At 42.4% G+C, this 16944-nt stretch overlaps 2 protein-coding genes across 17 annotated transcripts in view; one reads left to right on the top strand and one right to left on the bottom strand.

Moving 5' to 3' along the window:
* Positions 1-361: 361 nt before the first annotated feature.
* Positions 362-16944, top strand: part of LOC129181687 (peripheral plasma membrane protein CASK-like) — a 41093-nt gene continuing 24510 nt past the window's right edge. For 8 of the 15 annotated variants that reach the window (XM_054777210.1, XM_054777273.1, XM_054777283.1 and 5 more), the window contains exons 1-5: positions 364-1236; positions 9956-10068; positions 12809-12914; positions 13325-13402; positions 13490-13562. In XM_054777210.1, coding sequence (XP_054633185.1) covers positions 1178-1236; positions 9956-10068; positions 12809-12914; positions 13325-13402; positions 13490-13562 — 429 coding nt within the window. In that variant the 5' untranslated portion in view covers positions 364-1177. Of the gene's footprint in view, positions 1237-9955; positions 10069-12808; positions 12915-13324; positions 13403-13489; positions 13563-16944 lie in introns of all 15 variants that reach the window. The other 7 variants (XM_054777254.1, XM_054777201.1, XM_054777226.1 and 4 more) reach the window with 3 other exon arrangements.
* LOC129181747 (probable G-protein coupled receptor 34) lies at positions 13707-16935 on the bottom strand. 2 transcript variants are annotated; one of them, XM_054777335.1, is made up of 3 exons: positions 16828-16935; positions 16692-16736; positions 13707-15675 (listed from the first exon to the last, which is right to left on the bottom strand). In XM_054777335.1, exon 3 carries the CDS (start codon positions 15635-15637, stop codon positions 14471-14473), a length of 1167 nt encoding a protein of 388 aa, XP_054633310.1. In that variant the 5' UTR covers positions 15638-15675; positions 16692-16736; positions 16828-16935; the 3' UTR covers positions 13707-14470. The 2 variants fall into 2 exon arrangements, with proteins under 2 accessions (XP_054633310.1, XP_054633318.1); XM_054777343.1 differs by having other exon boundaries at positions 16692-16918.

Here is a 16944-nt window from a genome sequence, read left to right as displayed (position 1 = left end):
CAACTTATATTTCAGACTCACAATACTTGAGAAGGAGCTGACATGATATTTGCTGGAAGCCATGTATACCTGGCTTGTTAGTGTTGAATGCTATGTAATATAACGCCGTAACATTTCCCCCAAATAAACATTTTTTTCGAGGAACCTCCCTTTGGACCTATGGGAATTAGGGGACCGTTGTCAGGATAGCCCCTGTGACTAAGGATTATTAAAAAGGGCGACAGTTTTTGTTTATTAAAACTATGTTGGTACTGACAGACACTTGGCTAAATGCTGTATTTTACAAAAGCTGTATAGAAGCGATGGGGAAAAGGTGACGTAAGATAGGGAGCTGCAGGAATTCTAGCGCATGCGCAGACCTAATGACGCGGGATGGATGGAACCGTTGCCTGGAATTCAGACGCCTTGTGAACGCCATCTTGGCTCTAATGTCAGTAAAACATGAAATAGGGATCAGGTCACAAGACGCCATTTTGGCTCACCAGCTTCCTGGCCGACAGATTTGTGGAACTCGGAGGGACCATCATCCGACTAGCGGTGGATGTAACGTTCTGGGTGTTGGATACAATTTCAGCGTTCACAAGCCACACGAGGCGCACCCGACGGCGTTGTCACTGACATGAACGTGGATGTCTTGCATTCGAGTTCGACAAGGCTGGATTATCCATACATAAGAGACAGTATGGTGGGTTAAGCCGTTTGAGGTACTGGGCGTACACAGCGCAATCAACACAGGAGCAAACCGGCCATTCTGGCGTCAGCTATCCCAGTAACCCAGAAAGTCAGGCGTTTTTGATACCACCATTAGCTCGCGGTGAAGCTTAGCTCCTTGGTATGGACTGGAAGACTTGGCGGATGACAAATACTTTGCACTAATAATGCTGACCCGAATCATGCAATTGTTTCCCCGCAAAGGAGGAAAATCTCCACCCCCTGCGGTCTGGTCTGTGGTTACTGTTCAGCTAGCCCGCTAGCGAGCTAGCCAGCCCGCTCAGCACCAGAGAAGGTGGGGTGGGCGAACTTGGACTCTGGAGTGACCACTGCTCTTCTTTTCACTGTAATTGAGGCTTACACATTACCAGGTGTCAACGATTTGTGATAATACGAGCCCGTGCACACCCTTAACTGTTGCAAAGGGGCTATCTCTGCAGAGAGCATCCCCCTTTACCTTTAAACCATGGCGGACGACGACGTGCTCTTCGAGGATGTCTACGAACTGTGTGAAGTGATTGGCAAGTGAGTACTGACACATGTTCACATCTCTTGTTTGTAACTAGTGCACGTTATTCCTTCCACAACAGTTGGGTGTTGACTTAGTCTGGCTTCTGGAGTCTGGAATCTCTTTATGTTCAGTGACATCACTGCGTCTGACATTCACTTTATACCCAAACAGTGTGAAAATGCACCAGAATCATGTGGGGTCCAGTGACACGTGATTCCAATGCTTAGTTTGCAATTGCAAATGCAGAGGGGTGGAGGTCTTTACTTGTCAGAGGAGACACACGAAAATAACTGTGAAGTAACAAATGGGTTTTCAAAACATCAGATCCAAGGCGCCAAAACACCACAGTGTGTTGATGCTGCATGGTGGTAGTTGGCCCAGGCCAGGGACAGTTTTCGTGGTTAATTGGAAATTAATGATGGGCAATCTTGATTCGCACTAACATGCAATCTAATTTCAAAATGAAAACAACATTTTACACAAGGAGCTGCATTGCAAACACTTACATTTTACTCAAGGACTGACACTGTTGTTGGCATGATGGCCTCCTCACTGTACCTGTCCCCCGGTGATCCTCGCCGGCTAGGGCGAGTTGGCGTCACTGCCTTGGGTTTACCTACCGGCGAGCCTCACTCAGTATGTTTACGTACTGAATTATGCATGAATTGGGTTGAAACCAGCTTTTAGATCATGTTTGACTTTTAACATACTGTTAGAAGTGATTATTACATTTTTTAGAATCAGTCTATTAGCTCAGTGCATTTTCAGTCCAACACATTCTCATAGAAGGCTTTCTTGACACAGACACTCACATAGCACAATTATAGAGTTGCACAACACGCACAGTGACCCATGGGAAAATACGGACCCAGTGATGGCCCAATGACCAATTAAAGTGAACGGGAAATATAATAATAACATACAACCATGCTCGCGGGCCGATCGCAGCGGCAGTTTGCGGGCGTAATTACTCAGTTACGTCACTCAAAATGAGCCAATGAAACGTAAGAAAAGTTGAAAAAAGTGACTGGACGGACCAGATTATGTTCATTGTTCCAGAATCCGGTGCCAAACCGCTGTGTCTCGTATGCTCTGAAACTGTAGCGCTGGTCAAAATGTGATGCGACATTAGCTGACCAAGCGCAGGCCATTCGAGTGGAAGTATCCACCGAAGTCTAACGTGAGAGCACGGATAATAACGTAGCTTGCAGCCCGGTATGAAAATTCTACTGGAGTCGTAACACATTCATCTACAGTACAGCATTGTGCAAATGAGTGTTCACTAAGGATTGTACGGATATTGGAGCAAAACAAAAAATCTTTCACAGGCGGGAGAGTTGTGAAGGAGTGCTTTTGCTGCAAGCGACCTTACTCAAAGGCAAACAAAAAGAGGAATTGTGGGACAAAATCACGCAAATCCCAATGTCAGCTACAACAACAACAGGAAAATGTGAAACTTTAAGAGAATGTACTGTTTCAGCTTTTCTGTGAAGGCGACACTTGTCAAATTGTTGTTGTTTAATATTATTTTTCTGAGGAACCGGAGCAGTTTTATTTAACTTAAAAAAAGAAAAGCCTCTTGTGTTTATTGCATTGTTTGTACAGTCAAACAAGTTTTATTATTTATGTGAAATTTGGTCCCGTTTTCTTTTAAACGCAATTTAGGTGCAAGATAATTGTGTTGTATTGAAACAATAGGGAGGTGTGCAGAATGTAATGTGCAGTTTCATTACATTCGATAGTCATACAAGCTAGTCTGATGCAATTAAAGACAAAATGAGGCTTGGTTCTTCGCTGTGAAAAAAAAAAAATGCATAAACTGACCTTATTCCATTTTAAAGGAAAACTGCACTTTTTTTGGAATGTTGCCCATAATCTACAATCCTTATGTGAAACATGAACACATGTTCCTTTCCCTTTCTGTGCATTCTAATGAGAGAAAACAAGTTGATATGAGCCAGCTAACAATGCACGTCATGGGCTGTACCCATTTCGACTATGAAGCCCTTTTTAAAAACCCTCTAACAATGTTTTATTGCTTTATATACATGCTGTGATCATGCATTAACAAGTACATTGATGATCACATGCAACACTTACAATATCTTGCCGTATTTTGATGATAAAACATTACCGAAACTTAGTTTCTAGGCACATTGATTTCACATAGCCCCATGTAGCTAATGCTACCTCCGTCAGCAACGCAGACACTTACAATGCCCGCTCTCATTAGGATGGCTTCCAACGCAAGACTTGTGCTCCAGTCCTCAGGTAAAAAATGCTGACAGCAAACGAGCATCTTGTTGAGTCTTTGCAGCGAAATTGAGAGCCAGTAGTATCCACCCTTCCGTCTGTTCGGTTGCAGTGGCTTGAGGCGTTGTGAGTGACGCTGAGACGAGCGAGGCGTCTTGTTACTCCGCCAGATAAATATAATAAATTTTTTTATATATAATTTTTTGTGTTAACAATAACAATATCGCTGTAGCTTGGTTGGTATACAGTTCAGTTTTGTAAATGGAACACTGATTGCTGTTTTTTGTTGTTTTTTTTTTTGTCAGGGCTGTGGCGTCAAAATAGGTACCTCCTATGGCGTGAATTGCTGGCTGAAAGAAATGTGTGTTCATGTTTGACATATGAATTGTGAATGATGGGCAAAATTCCCAAAAAAGGGCAGTTTTCCTTTAGACCCCTGCCATAGAGGCATTGTTCGCACTCGCACAAGCTTAACTCTCACTTCTACACAAGCTTAAGTTTAACTTAACTTAAGCTTAGCTTTCTACAGGGACGAGGCAGCTGCAAAATTCCCTCCGTGCACTTTCAGTCTGGGCTCTTCATCCATCTTCCTTGTTGATGGAGAGTCCATCGCTGTAACCAAATATATTGCTGTTATTTTTCGACACAGGCTAAAACCTTTTTATATTGTGTTATCATTGACTACTTCTCTGATAGCAATGCGGTCCAAAGAACCAGGAAGAAAGGCAGGGGTCTCAAACTCGCGGCTTGACATGGAAGATTGGTGTCAGTGCAGCCCGTAAAGCCCGTAAATGATGGGAACCGGCATCACTCCCAATACTTGTTGCCGCCCAGCTTCACCCAGACTCTACCTCCAGTGGCCCGAGACTAAATTGATTTTGAGACCCTTGGGTTACACCAACAGAAAGACAAAGTCAAGATACAGAAGCTGAAATAAGGTAATATTTTTAAGTATAAAGGATACAATGAAAACCTACTTGTTTAATAGGTGGCATAATGTTCTCGAAGACGACACTTGTAATACGTGAGATGACGTCTGAACGCATCCTGGTGGGTAGAAACGTATCAGTGTGTATTTTAACACCAAAATTTCATTTATGTGTTCACAGTCGAATCAAAATAGACTGAAAATCATATGTGTGTATTTAGTTAGTCAGTGATAAGTAGACAACAACAATAGCGGCGGTAGATCACAACCATCATTCATCATACGTTTAATGTAAAGTAGGACTGACAAGTAACATATCATCCATAAATTAAAAAGAATTCACTGCATTGCTGAAAGTTTGTATTTAAATAGTCAAAGCATTCCATCACAGTGGCGATTTATGTAGGAGCACCATAACCACAAGAACCAAAGCAGATGCCGTTTAAAGACACATTATAGCCTTAACGGCCACACGCAAGAGTTATAACTTAGACTGACGGCTTCTGCGAGCGACTGCTACTAGTATGTAGCATTTGCTTCCTTTTGTCACATAGCTAAACAAGATGAGATGACCACAATCGCCCCCTTGCGTTTTGGCGGCGCACAGCGTTTGGCCAACTATTGCATTAGAGAGAGTGCGCGTAAACGGGGACTTAACATAGAAGTGTGAAAATTTGAGAAACCAAACTATTTCGCAAATCCTGACTATTTTAGTGCATGCAAACATACTGACTGGCCGTCATTCATCAGCTAATGGTACACATTAATTGAGACAATTCACTGCAGGTCTACAGTAAGGATTACTCCGTATCCTAAAATTTGGTTTCCTTGGTCGCTAATTAATGGCCTGGAAAATGGCCTTGCACTTCCACTAACTGACTCATCCATGGAGTTGGAAAAGAGGAGACAAGAGTCGGCTGGGGTATCTTATGCATTTGTAAAGAAGTAAGGCGCAGAAAAGTCTTCGAAATCCTGTGTCCAATCCTGTCAGTTCTTTTGTGAGATTGCAGTTGATGGATCACTGCGTTGAGTCCCGGTATCTTGGGATGTGTTGCAGGAAGAAGAGAGGGATCATTTTTCCTTGAGTCCAGATGTGTGAGGGGAAGGCAGTCTCTAGCCAGATCAATGGAGATGAGCAGAGCAGGGAGTGGGATGGCCCTGAGGCTGAGGATATAAATAATGTCAGAAGGCAATGACAGCAGCACAGTGCCGTCTCCCGATTTTGTTTTCAACCTCCGTCAGTTCCCTCACCACTTGTTGATAGCAAGGACAATGAAAACCCGAGTCAATGGAAAGTCCTCATTTCCTCGATGCTCGGTGGTTCTTCTTCTTATCATTATTATTGTTATAAAATTAGCTTGAGGCCAGTTTGATTCTCTCTTCCAGGTTGTTTGTGTCTCGTGCTTGGTGGAGTAGATGCTGCATGTCAATGCAAAATTCTTCTCTGGTCCCACTGGCCCTACTCGCACAATGGCCGATCAAGCATGTCAGGTGTCATGTTGTCTTGTGACAACATTAAACTGCAATGAAAGACAACACCGGATGTTTGGATGCGGCATAGGTCAAGCACAGTGTAGCAACATAATGCTGCTATCTCAGCCTTGCATTCGAGCGATTATAGTTGGGTTGATATGTTGGCAGAAGTATCGTAAATTCCGGTGTATAAGCCGCACCTACTAAATTTAGAGGAAAAAACAGACTTGCACATATACATAAAATGGCATCTCACACTCACAACAAGCCTGTTAACCCATTGGAAACTACAGGAGGTCAGTATGTATAGCAGTATAAAAATATAACAGTCTGACTCACGGCGTCATCTAATGAAGAACACCAAGCTAATCACACAGCAACTTAGCTCTCAAAAGGTGTACCTCCAGAAATATACAAATATGTACCAGTGCGAGTTTAAAATGAAAGAAAAAAACATTTTAAAGTTTTCCCATAATGCATTTAGTCTGAGCAAACATTTCATCGGAGGACAAGGGGCATAGAAAGTGGATGGATGGCACTACAATGCTGCCTCTGTCCACCAGAGGGAGGCAGAGGAGCCCAGCGGGAGGCTGACATCATTGCAGCGAATGAATGCGTTCCAAAGAATGCGTTGCTCAGACGCAATGCATTGTGGGAGGGCTTTAAAAGAGTTGTTTTTTGTCCTTTTACATTTGTATCGGTGCATGTTCGTATATTTCTGAGGTACACCTTTTGAGTGCTAAGTTGCTGTGTGATTAGTTTTGATGTTCTTCATTAGATGACACCGTGAGTCAGACTGTTATATTGTTATACTGTTATAGATACTGACCTGCTGCAATGTAAAACGGGTTGGCAGGCTTGTTGTGAGTGCACTGATAGCTCGTGATTGGTTCCTGCCGAGCTTTCCTCACTGACTTGGGAGCGGCACAGTATTTAAACAATTACTAATAGTTCTGAAGTAAAGGAGGTGTCGCGAGATTAGAATTTAGCCATAGATTAGCCGCACCGCTGTATAAGCTGCAGGGTTCAAAGTTTAAGAAAAAAGTAGCGGTTTGTACACCAGAATTTACGGTAATTATAAGTTGTTCTTTCACGCCTGTGGCATGTTTTTGTCAGCACGAGGGTGCTCATGTCAAATCTCAAAATCTCAAATCAATGACATTGGCGTTCAAAAACAAAAACAAAAAAGAGCCCGCTGTCTGTTTACGAAACAGAGGGTCGCAGTTAGCATCCTGCAGTGGACCAGAATAATTGCATTTGGTTGACAGGAGAGACAATGCATAGTCTATGTGTCTTTGTTGGTAATCATGCTTGGTAGTTTGGCTATCCAAAAGTATGGCAGCCACGTTTGACCACACTGCACTGGGTTAGGCGAGCTACAGTGACGAAGAGCAAAATGCTGCTCTAAGCAAATATGAGTTGTTTTTTTTCAGGAGTGGAGTCCTCCAAACGTTGAGTCTGCATTTGCACATGTTCCATCTGTTGAGGCCAGAAAAACAGGACCTCAAGGACTTCAAACAAAAGCATCCCCATGTCCAGCACAGCTGTTTGCAACAAAAATGCCTGTCATCCAGTCTTTGATTTGGGGGCAACCGAGTAGAAAAGGGACCTCCTGCAATGATTCGTTCAATTCAGGCGAGTGTTTGATGGCTGCTGTTGTCCGGATGCGAGTGGTGTGTGTGGGCGTTTTGTACGAGCCCACAGCTGCGGTGATGTCTGCATGACATGCGGCCTCTCCGCTGTCTCAGAAACACTTTCTGTCGTATGCTTGCCTTTTTGATTCCTGTAATAGCCTGTGGGCATGACTAGATGCCAGTTCTTTCATATGATTACAAAAATTACAGATTTATTTTTAAATTATTGACCAAACCGCGGACACTCATAGCCCATCCCCCTCCTGCTTGCACTCTGCTGCCCCGTTTGTGAATTCAGTCTTGATGTGTTTTTCAGCAGTGAAAAGCAGGATTCCAAATGGGACTGAAGCATGAAATGAGGCAGTGTTACTTAATTTCTTCATGGTGGTATTGAGTTATATTGTTACATATCAGATATGGCTGCAGCATTTGCATCTTCTGTCAGTCTTCTCGCTCGCTTATAGCCTCAGTTTTAAACCTCCATGCAATGGGAAACACATCTGCTATAGCACTTCAACGCATGTTGTTTACATGGATGAGAGAGAAACAGTAATGCAGTGTTTTGCAGACATTCATTTATCTGTGTGGTTGCCCGCCACAAATAAATTCAGATGGCCAGCAATAGCCTTTTTTATTATTTTTTTTTTTTTATAGCATGTAGCTGTTGCCCCTCGTGCTTAATAAACACATTATCACATTATCATTTGTGTAGTTTGTTGTTACAACGCCGTACAGTAGATGGCATCGTGGTTCTGCTTGTTAACACACCTCATATGCACCTGGTCTGCCAGGGAATAAGAAGACGTGACATCATGAACTCATTCAATACTAGTTATACATTTTTATCAACCCAAACACCAGACAAATGTATGGAATCGAGAGCACCTGTTAAAAAGCCATTACAAAGCATCAAACAGGTATTTGAAACTGCTGGTGCCTCTGAAGTCCCATGAACTTCAAGGTGTAGGATTCTCCAGAGGCTTGCAGAGGCTGCATGAACCTACTATTTGGCCACCCCTAACCAATATTCACAAGCAGAAATGCTTGCAGTGGGCCAACAAATACATGGAGATGAGTTTTCAAACAATCCTGTTGACTGATGAGGGCCGTTCAACCTTCGGTGGTCCGGATGGCTGAAGTAGAGTATGGCCAATGCATCTCAACAAGGCTGTGATGCCAGCAAGGAGGTGACTGAGTCATGTTTTGGATTGGAATCATTGGGAGAGAGCTGTTAGGCCTTTTATGGTCATTGAAGGTGTGAAAATGACCTCAGCAAAGTATGTAGAGTGTCTGACTGACCACTTTCGTTCATGGTACAATATGAAGAGCCGTACCTTCTGTAGCAAAACCACCTTCATGCCTCACAAAGCACCATCTCATGATGCAAAGAATACCTACCTCTCTGTCATTGGCTTTTATGGGCATAAAAGAGAGAAACTCATGGTTTGGATCCTATGGAGCATTGTCAGTCAAAAAGTCTGTGAGGTTGGGAGACAGATCACAACAAAACAGCAGCTGTAGGAGGCTACTCTGACATCTTACAAAGAAATTCAAGCAGAAACGCTCCTAAAACTCCAACTCCAAAGTTCAATGTCAGAATTGTGAAGGTTATATCAAAGGAGGGATCTTATGTTAACATGTAACTTGGCCTGTTAAAATGTTAGTGATTTAAATAGCTTTTGCTTTCAGTAAAAGTCACAAAAGCAAAAAATATTTGTTTCAAAGTGGAAGTTACACTTGAAATGTATCTTTTCACAAAAAGCTGGTTTTCTCTCTTTTCTAGTCGGAAACTGATATTTTCCTGAAACTTGCCTATGTTATACTGCTGATTACTAAAGAACAGAAAAAGGTAGACACAAAAATGTTTTATTTCCAGATGAAAGACGGGAGTCTAATCTTACTTTTGGTAGGGTCCATGTTTTTATTCTGTGCGCCTTGAAAGATCAGTCAAAATCGGCTAAAATGGCCGGCACTGAAGGGGTTGTCTTTTGAACAATGGCTGGGATGAAATGAGTAAATCCATTCCAGAAGGTTCGAGTCAAACCGGTGTGTTTTATAAGGGGCGCGCATGCGCGTCTACCACTACTACAATGTAGTTTGATAGTAAATAACTCCACAAGAATCGGCTGTCAGCCTTGATGTGTCAGCTGCAACACAGTTATGTTAGGAAGCACAACTTTGCAATGTCCGCCACCACCTTTTCCGCATATACTGCAACCATTGGTAGGTCTCCCTAGCTCATGTCTCTATAAATAATGTTTTTATTTTAATCTTTACAACTGCACCGAATACCACTGCTCTGTAATTCCCCTTGGCATCAGCATGGAGAGGCTTCCATGTGCCAACCTACCACATGGCTGTTGGCATATTATCATGACCACATGTGCGATGACTGCGTATACACGCAAATGAATAGGTGTCTGATTAACCGTGTGCGTTTTACAGGGGACCCTTCAGTGTGGTTCGCCGCTGCATCAATAGGGACACAGGCCAGCAGTTTGCTGTAAAGATCGTTGATGTGGCCAGTTTCACCTCCAGCCCCGGCCTCAGCACTGAAGGTGAGAAAGCATGCAGATCTTCTAGCCATGTTTGTATGTAAACCTTGAGCCTTGTGCACCTGGATCAGCAGATGGGCAGGGTTTATACAATCATGACATGAGAGCGCAGTAAATTGCCTGAAATGTTCCTCTGAAGTCTTATTTGGAAGTGGACTTTTATGCATGACTGTTAATATTAGATAGGTTGTAGGGCCATGACGTAATTAATGTGCTATGTTTTCTTTTTTTTTTTTTTTTTTTTTTTTTTTTTTTGCTTTGTCACGCCGTCGACCATGACTATGATCATAGATTGTTGAATGTGTGCTAGTGAGGGTGTTGGCGCTTGTCATGTACCATCTGTGATACCCCCGTCAGGGATTAGCTCGGCAGCCAGTAACAGCAAGAGAAGGAAATGAGCCCCGGGAGGAGAAATGATAACTGTGAGTGAAGATGAACAGTCAGTGTTTGTGCACCGCTCCAGTCTGAAATTAACATAAATATTGTGATGATTCCAAGGTCGTCTGTACGTAAAGTATAAATCAAAAAGTGCCAAACATGGGGCAAAAAAAGACAATGTGGGCCTCCGCCTCATTTCATTTGTACGTTTCGATGAGCAGCTCTTGATGGAATTTGGTGATTTGGATTCCCTTAAACTCTGTGGCACCCCCGGTAGCCACCCGGTCCTTGCATGGACACTGGGCCACATTGTCTTCAAGAATGAGGACAAGTTTAAAGGGGAGACACAAAATGGGAGAGGCGGCATTATTCTGCCCAGTTGCATAACGACCCCGGTCTGGCACTACGCCCAAATCACTGGACTGACTGATGAAGTCTCCTCTATGTTTTGCTTTCGTATCATGCAGCGAGCACAGACAAGGTTTGTAACTGTATCACTCATGAGGACATGATGAAGGTGGACTTGTGTTTTTGAAGTGATTTTAATGGTGTTCCGACTGCTCTTGGTTGCCGATGTGTCACATCACAAACGTGTGGCACCCATCTTTCCTCCTCCATTCTGAGTATAAGGGAGGGGCTGCAAGGGGTCACTATGTCTATTCATTGCATGCATTGTCTATGACTATGCATTCTTTACTTGTGTACATACTTGTGTATCTTGCTTGCTGCTGTAACAGATGAATTTCCCTGCTGTGGGATTAATAAAGTACTACTACTACTACTACTACTACTAAGTACATGCTGTTTAATGCTCTCTAGTGGTTCGAATCACGAATTGTGGGCCCTTTGGAAAAAAAAACACACACACAATCAGGAGCCCTTAGAATTGTCCAAATTTTTCCCCTCTGTACAGCACCCCTGCTTCAAATAGCAAAGTTTTCCTCAACGTGAAATCAAGACGTTTCATAAACAAGCATAAATATCTCATCATATCATCTGGTGTTATGTTGTCACACTGAATTGCATTATTATTAATGTGGAGCATTTACATTAGGGCTGGGCGATATGGACCTTATTATTGTTGTTGTTGTTATTATTATTATTATTATTATTATTATTTTTAAAAATAATAACCTTTTATTTAACCAGATAAAAACCTGTTGAGATCAGGATCTGTCACAAGGGTGACCTGGCCAAGAGGTCAGCTGCACACGTCACACGTGGTAAATGTACAAATCTAAGCGGTGACAAGACACAATGTATATGAATACACATACTTTGTAAAGTGCAGGTATTTTGTGCCAAATACATGAAAGCTATTTAAAAACAAAGGCACTGTTCTGTGGTCTCACGCTGTTTGTTCAACAGCAAGGGCCGAAAGGCTCCAAAAGGGATGGACCTTAGCATGTACCACACCATTTTTGGGCTGTATCACGATATGACGATATAATTAAATTCAGCAGAGTCTTGGATTAAAAACTACAATCCTTACCGCATGTAATTAAATACGCTTGTCTTAAATTGTAAAGCACATTTATTGATTTATTGGTAAGAAACTGTGCAATACAGCAAGTGCATTTAGTGTCTACCAAACTAGATCAATGCAAAGTATTCAGAATTCAAGTATACATTTTAGTAGCAATTGCAAAACAGTAGTACAGCTAAATAATATGATGCCGTTGTTTACTTTTCTTGTCTTAAGGAAGACCATGCTGGCTGACCCTGTCTCACGCTTCATGACGCACTCTTTGTACTCAACTCTGTGTTTGCGCTTGACACGGTAGAACAAATTTGTCGTGGTCCCACCTTTTGCCGTCACCGTTGCTTTGGAAACTTTGCATATTATGGTCTCTTGCTCCACATCTGCTCTATGGAAACCAAACCACTTCCACATTACAGAGTCTATAGTCTTCGCTTCTCCTCCGCCTTCAGCCCATGCTCATTTTCTCTTTTGTTGTCTCTGCTCTGCATTTCTCCGGTGACATGGACCATGTTGTGGTAGACGTGAGGCGCCAATGCGTCAATACAGTGCGCCGCGGCGCGCACTCACAGGAAAAACACGTCATCAGCTCTTGCTTTTTTTCGTTTAAAATGATCATTTATACCGGTATCAGTCATTTTCTTATCATTGGAAGAATTTATATCGGTACATCAGTATATACAAATTATCCCTCAACCCTAATTTACATCATTAGACTTTAGTTAAATGCTTACATTTTGTTTAACCATTGTGAATATGTGTATTTTGGCCTTAAGTCATTCGTTTGCAAAGTCCACAGTGTCGTGCCTCTTAACTTGAAAGCACTTGAGGACTGTAATGATGCGGCATTGCTAACGAAGGCTCATTTCCTGTCTCATTTGTCAGATCTGAAGCGGGAGGCCAGCATCTGTCACATGCTGAAACATGCTCACATCGTGGAGCTGCTGGAGACGTACAGCTCTGATGGCATGCTGTACATGGTCTTTGAATTGTAAGTGTCAGCATCACCCGCATGTTAAATTATAGAAATGAATGTAATAAGCAATACATTGTAATTTCTCAGATTATTTTTTACGTGAAAAGTGAATTGGTTCAGTGTTTGTTTTTACTAAAATATTTTTGTGATGTGTTTTTTTTCATGTAATAGGTGGACCATGATGATTAAAAATGCCAATTGAAAATCTACTGGTCTGCTGCAATGTAATTTCCAATGTGGTCACAGTTCATTTGCTTGCTATCGCAGCTATTATTACAGTGCCTGGTCGAAGTGCTGTCCGATGGGGGTTGTTTTTATGCATTCTGCCCTGAACGGGGAATAACTCGATCTGTGCTTTTAATAGTTTGCCGGCAATCATCGATCAAAACCTAAACGTAACCACACTAATCTCGTCTCACTTGTAGTATGGACGGAGCTGACCTCTGTTTTGAAATTGTGAAGAGAGCCGATGCTGGGTTTGTGTACAGTGAGGCTGTGGCCAGGTAAGAGTCTCGTTATTTCACTTTTATACACTGTCAGTACACATCTTTAATCATCTATATCTGTTATTTCTATTCTGTTTGACACAGCCACTACATGCGGCAGATTTTGGAGGCACTTCGCTACTGTCACGACAACAACGTGATTCACCGTGATGTCAAGGTGAGACTACGTGAATCGTTACCCAATTGTGTGCGTTTAACATAACGCACTTTGAAAAATACAATCGGGATTTGTTACATTAGTTTTAAGCAGTAATTCCCATTAAACAACTGTAGAGATTAAACAACTAATTTATGTAAGAAACACAGCAGTCCAGAATGTTTATTGATTGACACAGCAGACACTTGACCACTACAACGATGGTGTACAGTACGGTTGGTTTCTCAGCTTAACAAGAACACTTGAATTTGTCAGCACATGTACAGTATATTAACTCATTCAAGCCAAAGATGTTTTTATACATTTTTATAATCCCGAACACCCGATCCCAACATCGTATGTATAAGTCTTTTACAGTTTTTTGCGCGAGAGGCAAAAAGAGTTGATGATGCAACCCTCGACTAATGCATTAACATTTCAGAGCACTCTTAAACCACAAAAACGGCCACAAGGTAGCAGAAGTGCATTTGATGAGAGCTCTGCAGGGATCATGTCAATGGCAGAATCACACATGACAGGAAGGAGGAAGTGAGAGAGCGTGGAGGAGTGTAATGTGCAGAAGGTTACGGATTGGAGGGAAATTTTAGCGCGTGCCCACAAATGCACACTCATAGTTCAGTTCCAAATGTGAAAATAGTAAATAGTTCATGGTGTTATATTTGTAAATAAATTGTTATTTTTTTAGTCGGGAACTGATATTTTCCTGAAACTTACCTACGTTCTACTGCTGATTACTAAAGAACAGAAAAAGGTAGAAACAAACTTTTTTTTTCTAATGAAAGACAGGAGTCTATTCTTTCTTTTGGTAGTTCCATATTTATATAGCCATAGAACACAATATTCTGTGTGCCTTGAAAGATTAGTCAAAATCATCAGTTGACTGATGCGTTCATATTGTGGGCCACAACTCAGTCTACACTCGGTAAAGTCAAAGGTACTGAAGGCCTTCGGAACTCTGTTGTTGAGCTGTTGGACGTGGCCTCGTTGAGATAGGAAATCCGGCTGCCAAGTTGGTGTTTAAGGGTGTGGAGAGCAGTTTTACGCACTGAGCCAGACAAAAGAAAGTACATAACAGGATCCAAACAGCTGTTGAAAGCTGAGAATAACAGCATGACCTCGTTGATGCTGTCTACCAGTTGCAACTTGTCACAGGACATTGTGGTATTAAGCTGTGATAGAATGTAGAAGGGCCGGAAGGTATGGTAAGGAGCGAAGCAAAGAGTGAACAGGAAGAGGACAAAGAAGGATTTCTTTGCAGTACGTTCGTATCTTTGTGCATTGGGGAGTTCCGGCTTGTCGCGGGACACCTTTATTAACCGGTGTGCGATCTTTGCGTAGGACGCTACGAGCATGAGGAATACGAGCCAGAACAATGCCACCAACACGATATTGAAGTAGGCTTTCCCTCTAGCGAGATTCCGTGGCTTGAATTGGAAGCATTTGTCATTGTCCTCTTTGTCCTCCGCTGTAGCAATCATCGCGACCAGCGCCACTAGTGACACGACCCACAGCGCTCCGCATGCCAACCAACTCCACGGCCATCTGTACCCCGTTAGTCTCGTCCTCGAGCCTCTCCTCATTCTGCCCTTCCCCTGGAACCTCAAGTAGCGGTCCAGGCTGATAAGCCCCAGTAGTATAATGCTAATATACATGTTCATGTAGAACAGGTTCCCCACCAGCTTGCAGGCCACATGTCCCAGTAGCCAGCGGTTTCCATTCATGTGGTAGAAAATCCGGAAGGGTAGACAAGCCAGGAGGACCAGGTCTGCCACTGCACAGTTGATGAGAAACACACGCACAGAGTTGCGCCTGTTGTGAATGAAAAGGAAGACCCACAAAGCAAAGAGGTTACCCACTAGGCCAAGGAGGAACAACATGGAATAGAAAATGGGTAGCAGCAGGTGAAGTGCTGCGTCGTCAAAGGAGCACGCAGCCGGCTTCGGAGGGATCGTGGAGAGGATCGGAATGGCGGATGTTTGAGGAAACGTGGCTGAGAGTGAGAATGCAGAACTGTGACTAGGAGTGGTATTGAGCGACACTATGGACTGCAGAGATGAGTCGGAAGAGCCGTTCATGTTGTTCGACGGGTGGTGTCCTCGGGATGCACCAGATTCTGTGGAATTCAAACACAGTTGTGAGGTATCTTTCTGTTTGGAGGTTCTTCCCACAGTCCCAATGGTGGTCCACAAAGCTACTACTCTGACTACTACTACTAAGAAAATAAAATGTAGTTCATTCAAACATGCAAAATTTACCGAGCAGTGCAGCACATATTTACACTTTCACAATTCAAAATGTCCGAAAAGGCAGAGCTTATTTCATCCTACCCCTTCTCTGTTACTGATAGTTATTCACGTTGTATTTTTAACATGGATCACTTTACATGTTTTTCTTAAGGTAAATGAAATGAATGAAACTGTTTGCTAGAACAGCTTGAGCTTGCAGATAGCTTGTTCAGTGATCATGAATAAGAGGTGAGAAAATAAAAAATAGACAGTAGTAAATACGGAATAGAACTTGATAAAATAAAACAGAAGTTGACAGAACCTTGTACGGTAATGAATAATACATGTTGAATGGTAATAATGACTTATTTGTGACATATCTAACATCATACAATGAAAGGATAGATAAACAAACATGCGTGTTGTCCATCAAACTGACCTAACAATTACATCATGAAGTAACCTGATCAGTGCCTTATTCATCGACAAGGAATAATCTGTCTTTTTAGTTAATAAGATAAAAAGAAGCGGAAAAGAAGAAGAAGAAGAAGGAATAATATTAGAAGTAAACAGTTGGTTGACTGCAATTCTGGGTTATACTGCTTGATGTTTGAATTTTGGGATGTTGCCTTTACTGACTATTATAAGCATTATTTACACAGTTATTGGTGAATAATTCTAGAACTCTCACGCTTTGTGTTTTTGATCGGGAACGCTGTTAAACAACTCTGAAGGGTGAACTCACGGCCGTGTCTTGTTCATGGCTTGACATTGATGGGCGAGTAATGTCTAGGTTGAGCTGAAAAGGCCGCTCAACTGTACTTGGTGTCAATTACATGTCTTGAAGTATGACAGCGCAATATCAGCCACATATTCTTCAATTTTGTATGAAAGGAACACTTACCATCAATGTTTTACATCCAGTCCAGTGTGCTTTCCTCCACAAAACCTTAAAAAAAAAAACAAAAACAAGAATGTTTTGAAAAGGGATGCAAGGAATGCAAGAACGTTTTTCCCGTTGTGTTGCTATCTATGTGCACCTTTCGCTTCCACCATTCAGAGTCCCACTGAGTTGTGCACACTTCTCAACTCTGGCCTCTTGTCGCACTCTTCTCAGTCCGTTTGCTTGAGTTCCCTCTTGTCACTCTCGCTGCAGT

The sequence above is a fragment of the Dunckerocampus dactyliophorus genome, chromosome 1, assembly GCF_027744805.1.
Source record: "Dunckerocampus dactyliophorus isolate RoL2022-P2 chromosome 1, RoL_Ddac_1.1, whole genome shotgun sequence".
NCBI classification, from domain to species: Eukaryota; Metazoa; Chordata; class Actinopteri; order Syngnathiformes; family Syngnathidae; genus Dunckerocampus; species Dunckerocampus dactyliophorus.
This window is presented reverse-complemented; position numbering and strand designations above follow the sequence as displayed.

Excerpts from the sequence above, each read along its gene's own strand:
- LOC129181747 (XM_054777335.1), bottom strand. The coding sequence starts at position 15,637 with ATGAACGGCTCTTCCGACTCATCTCTGCAGTCCATAGTGTCGCTCAAT.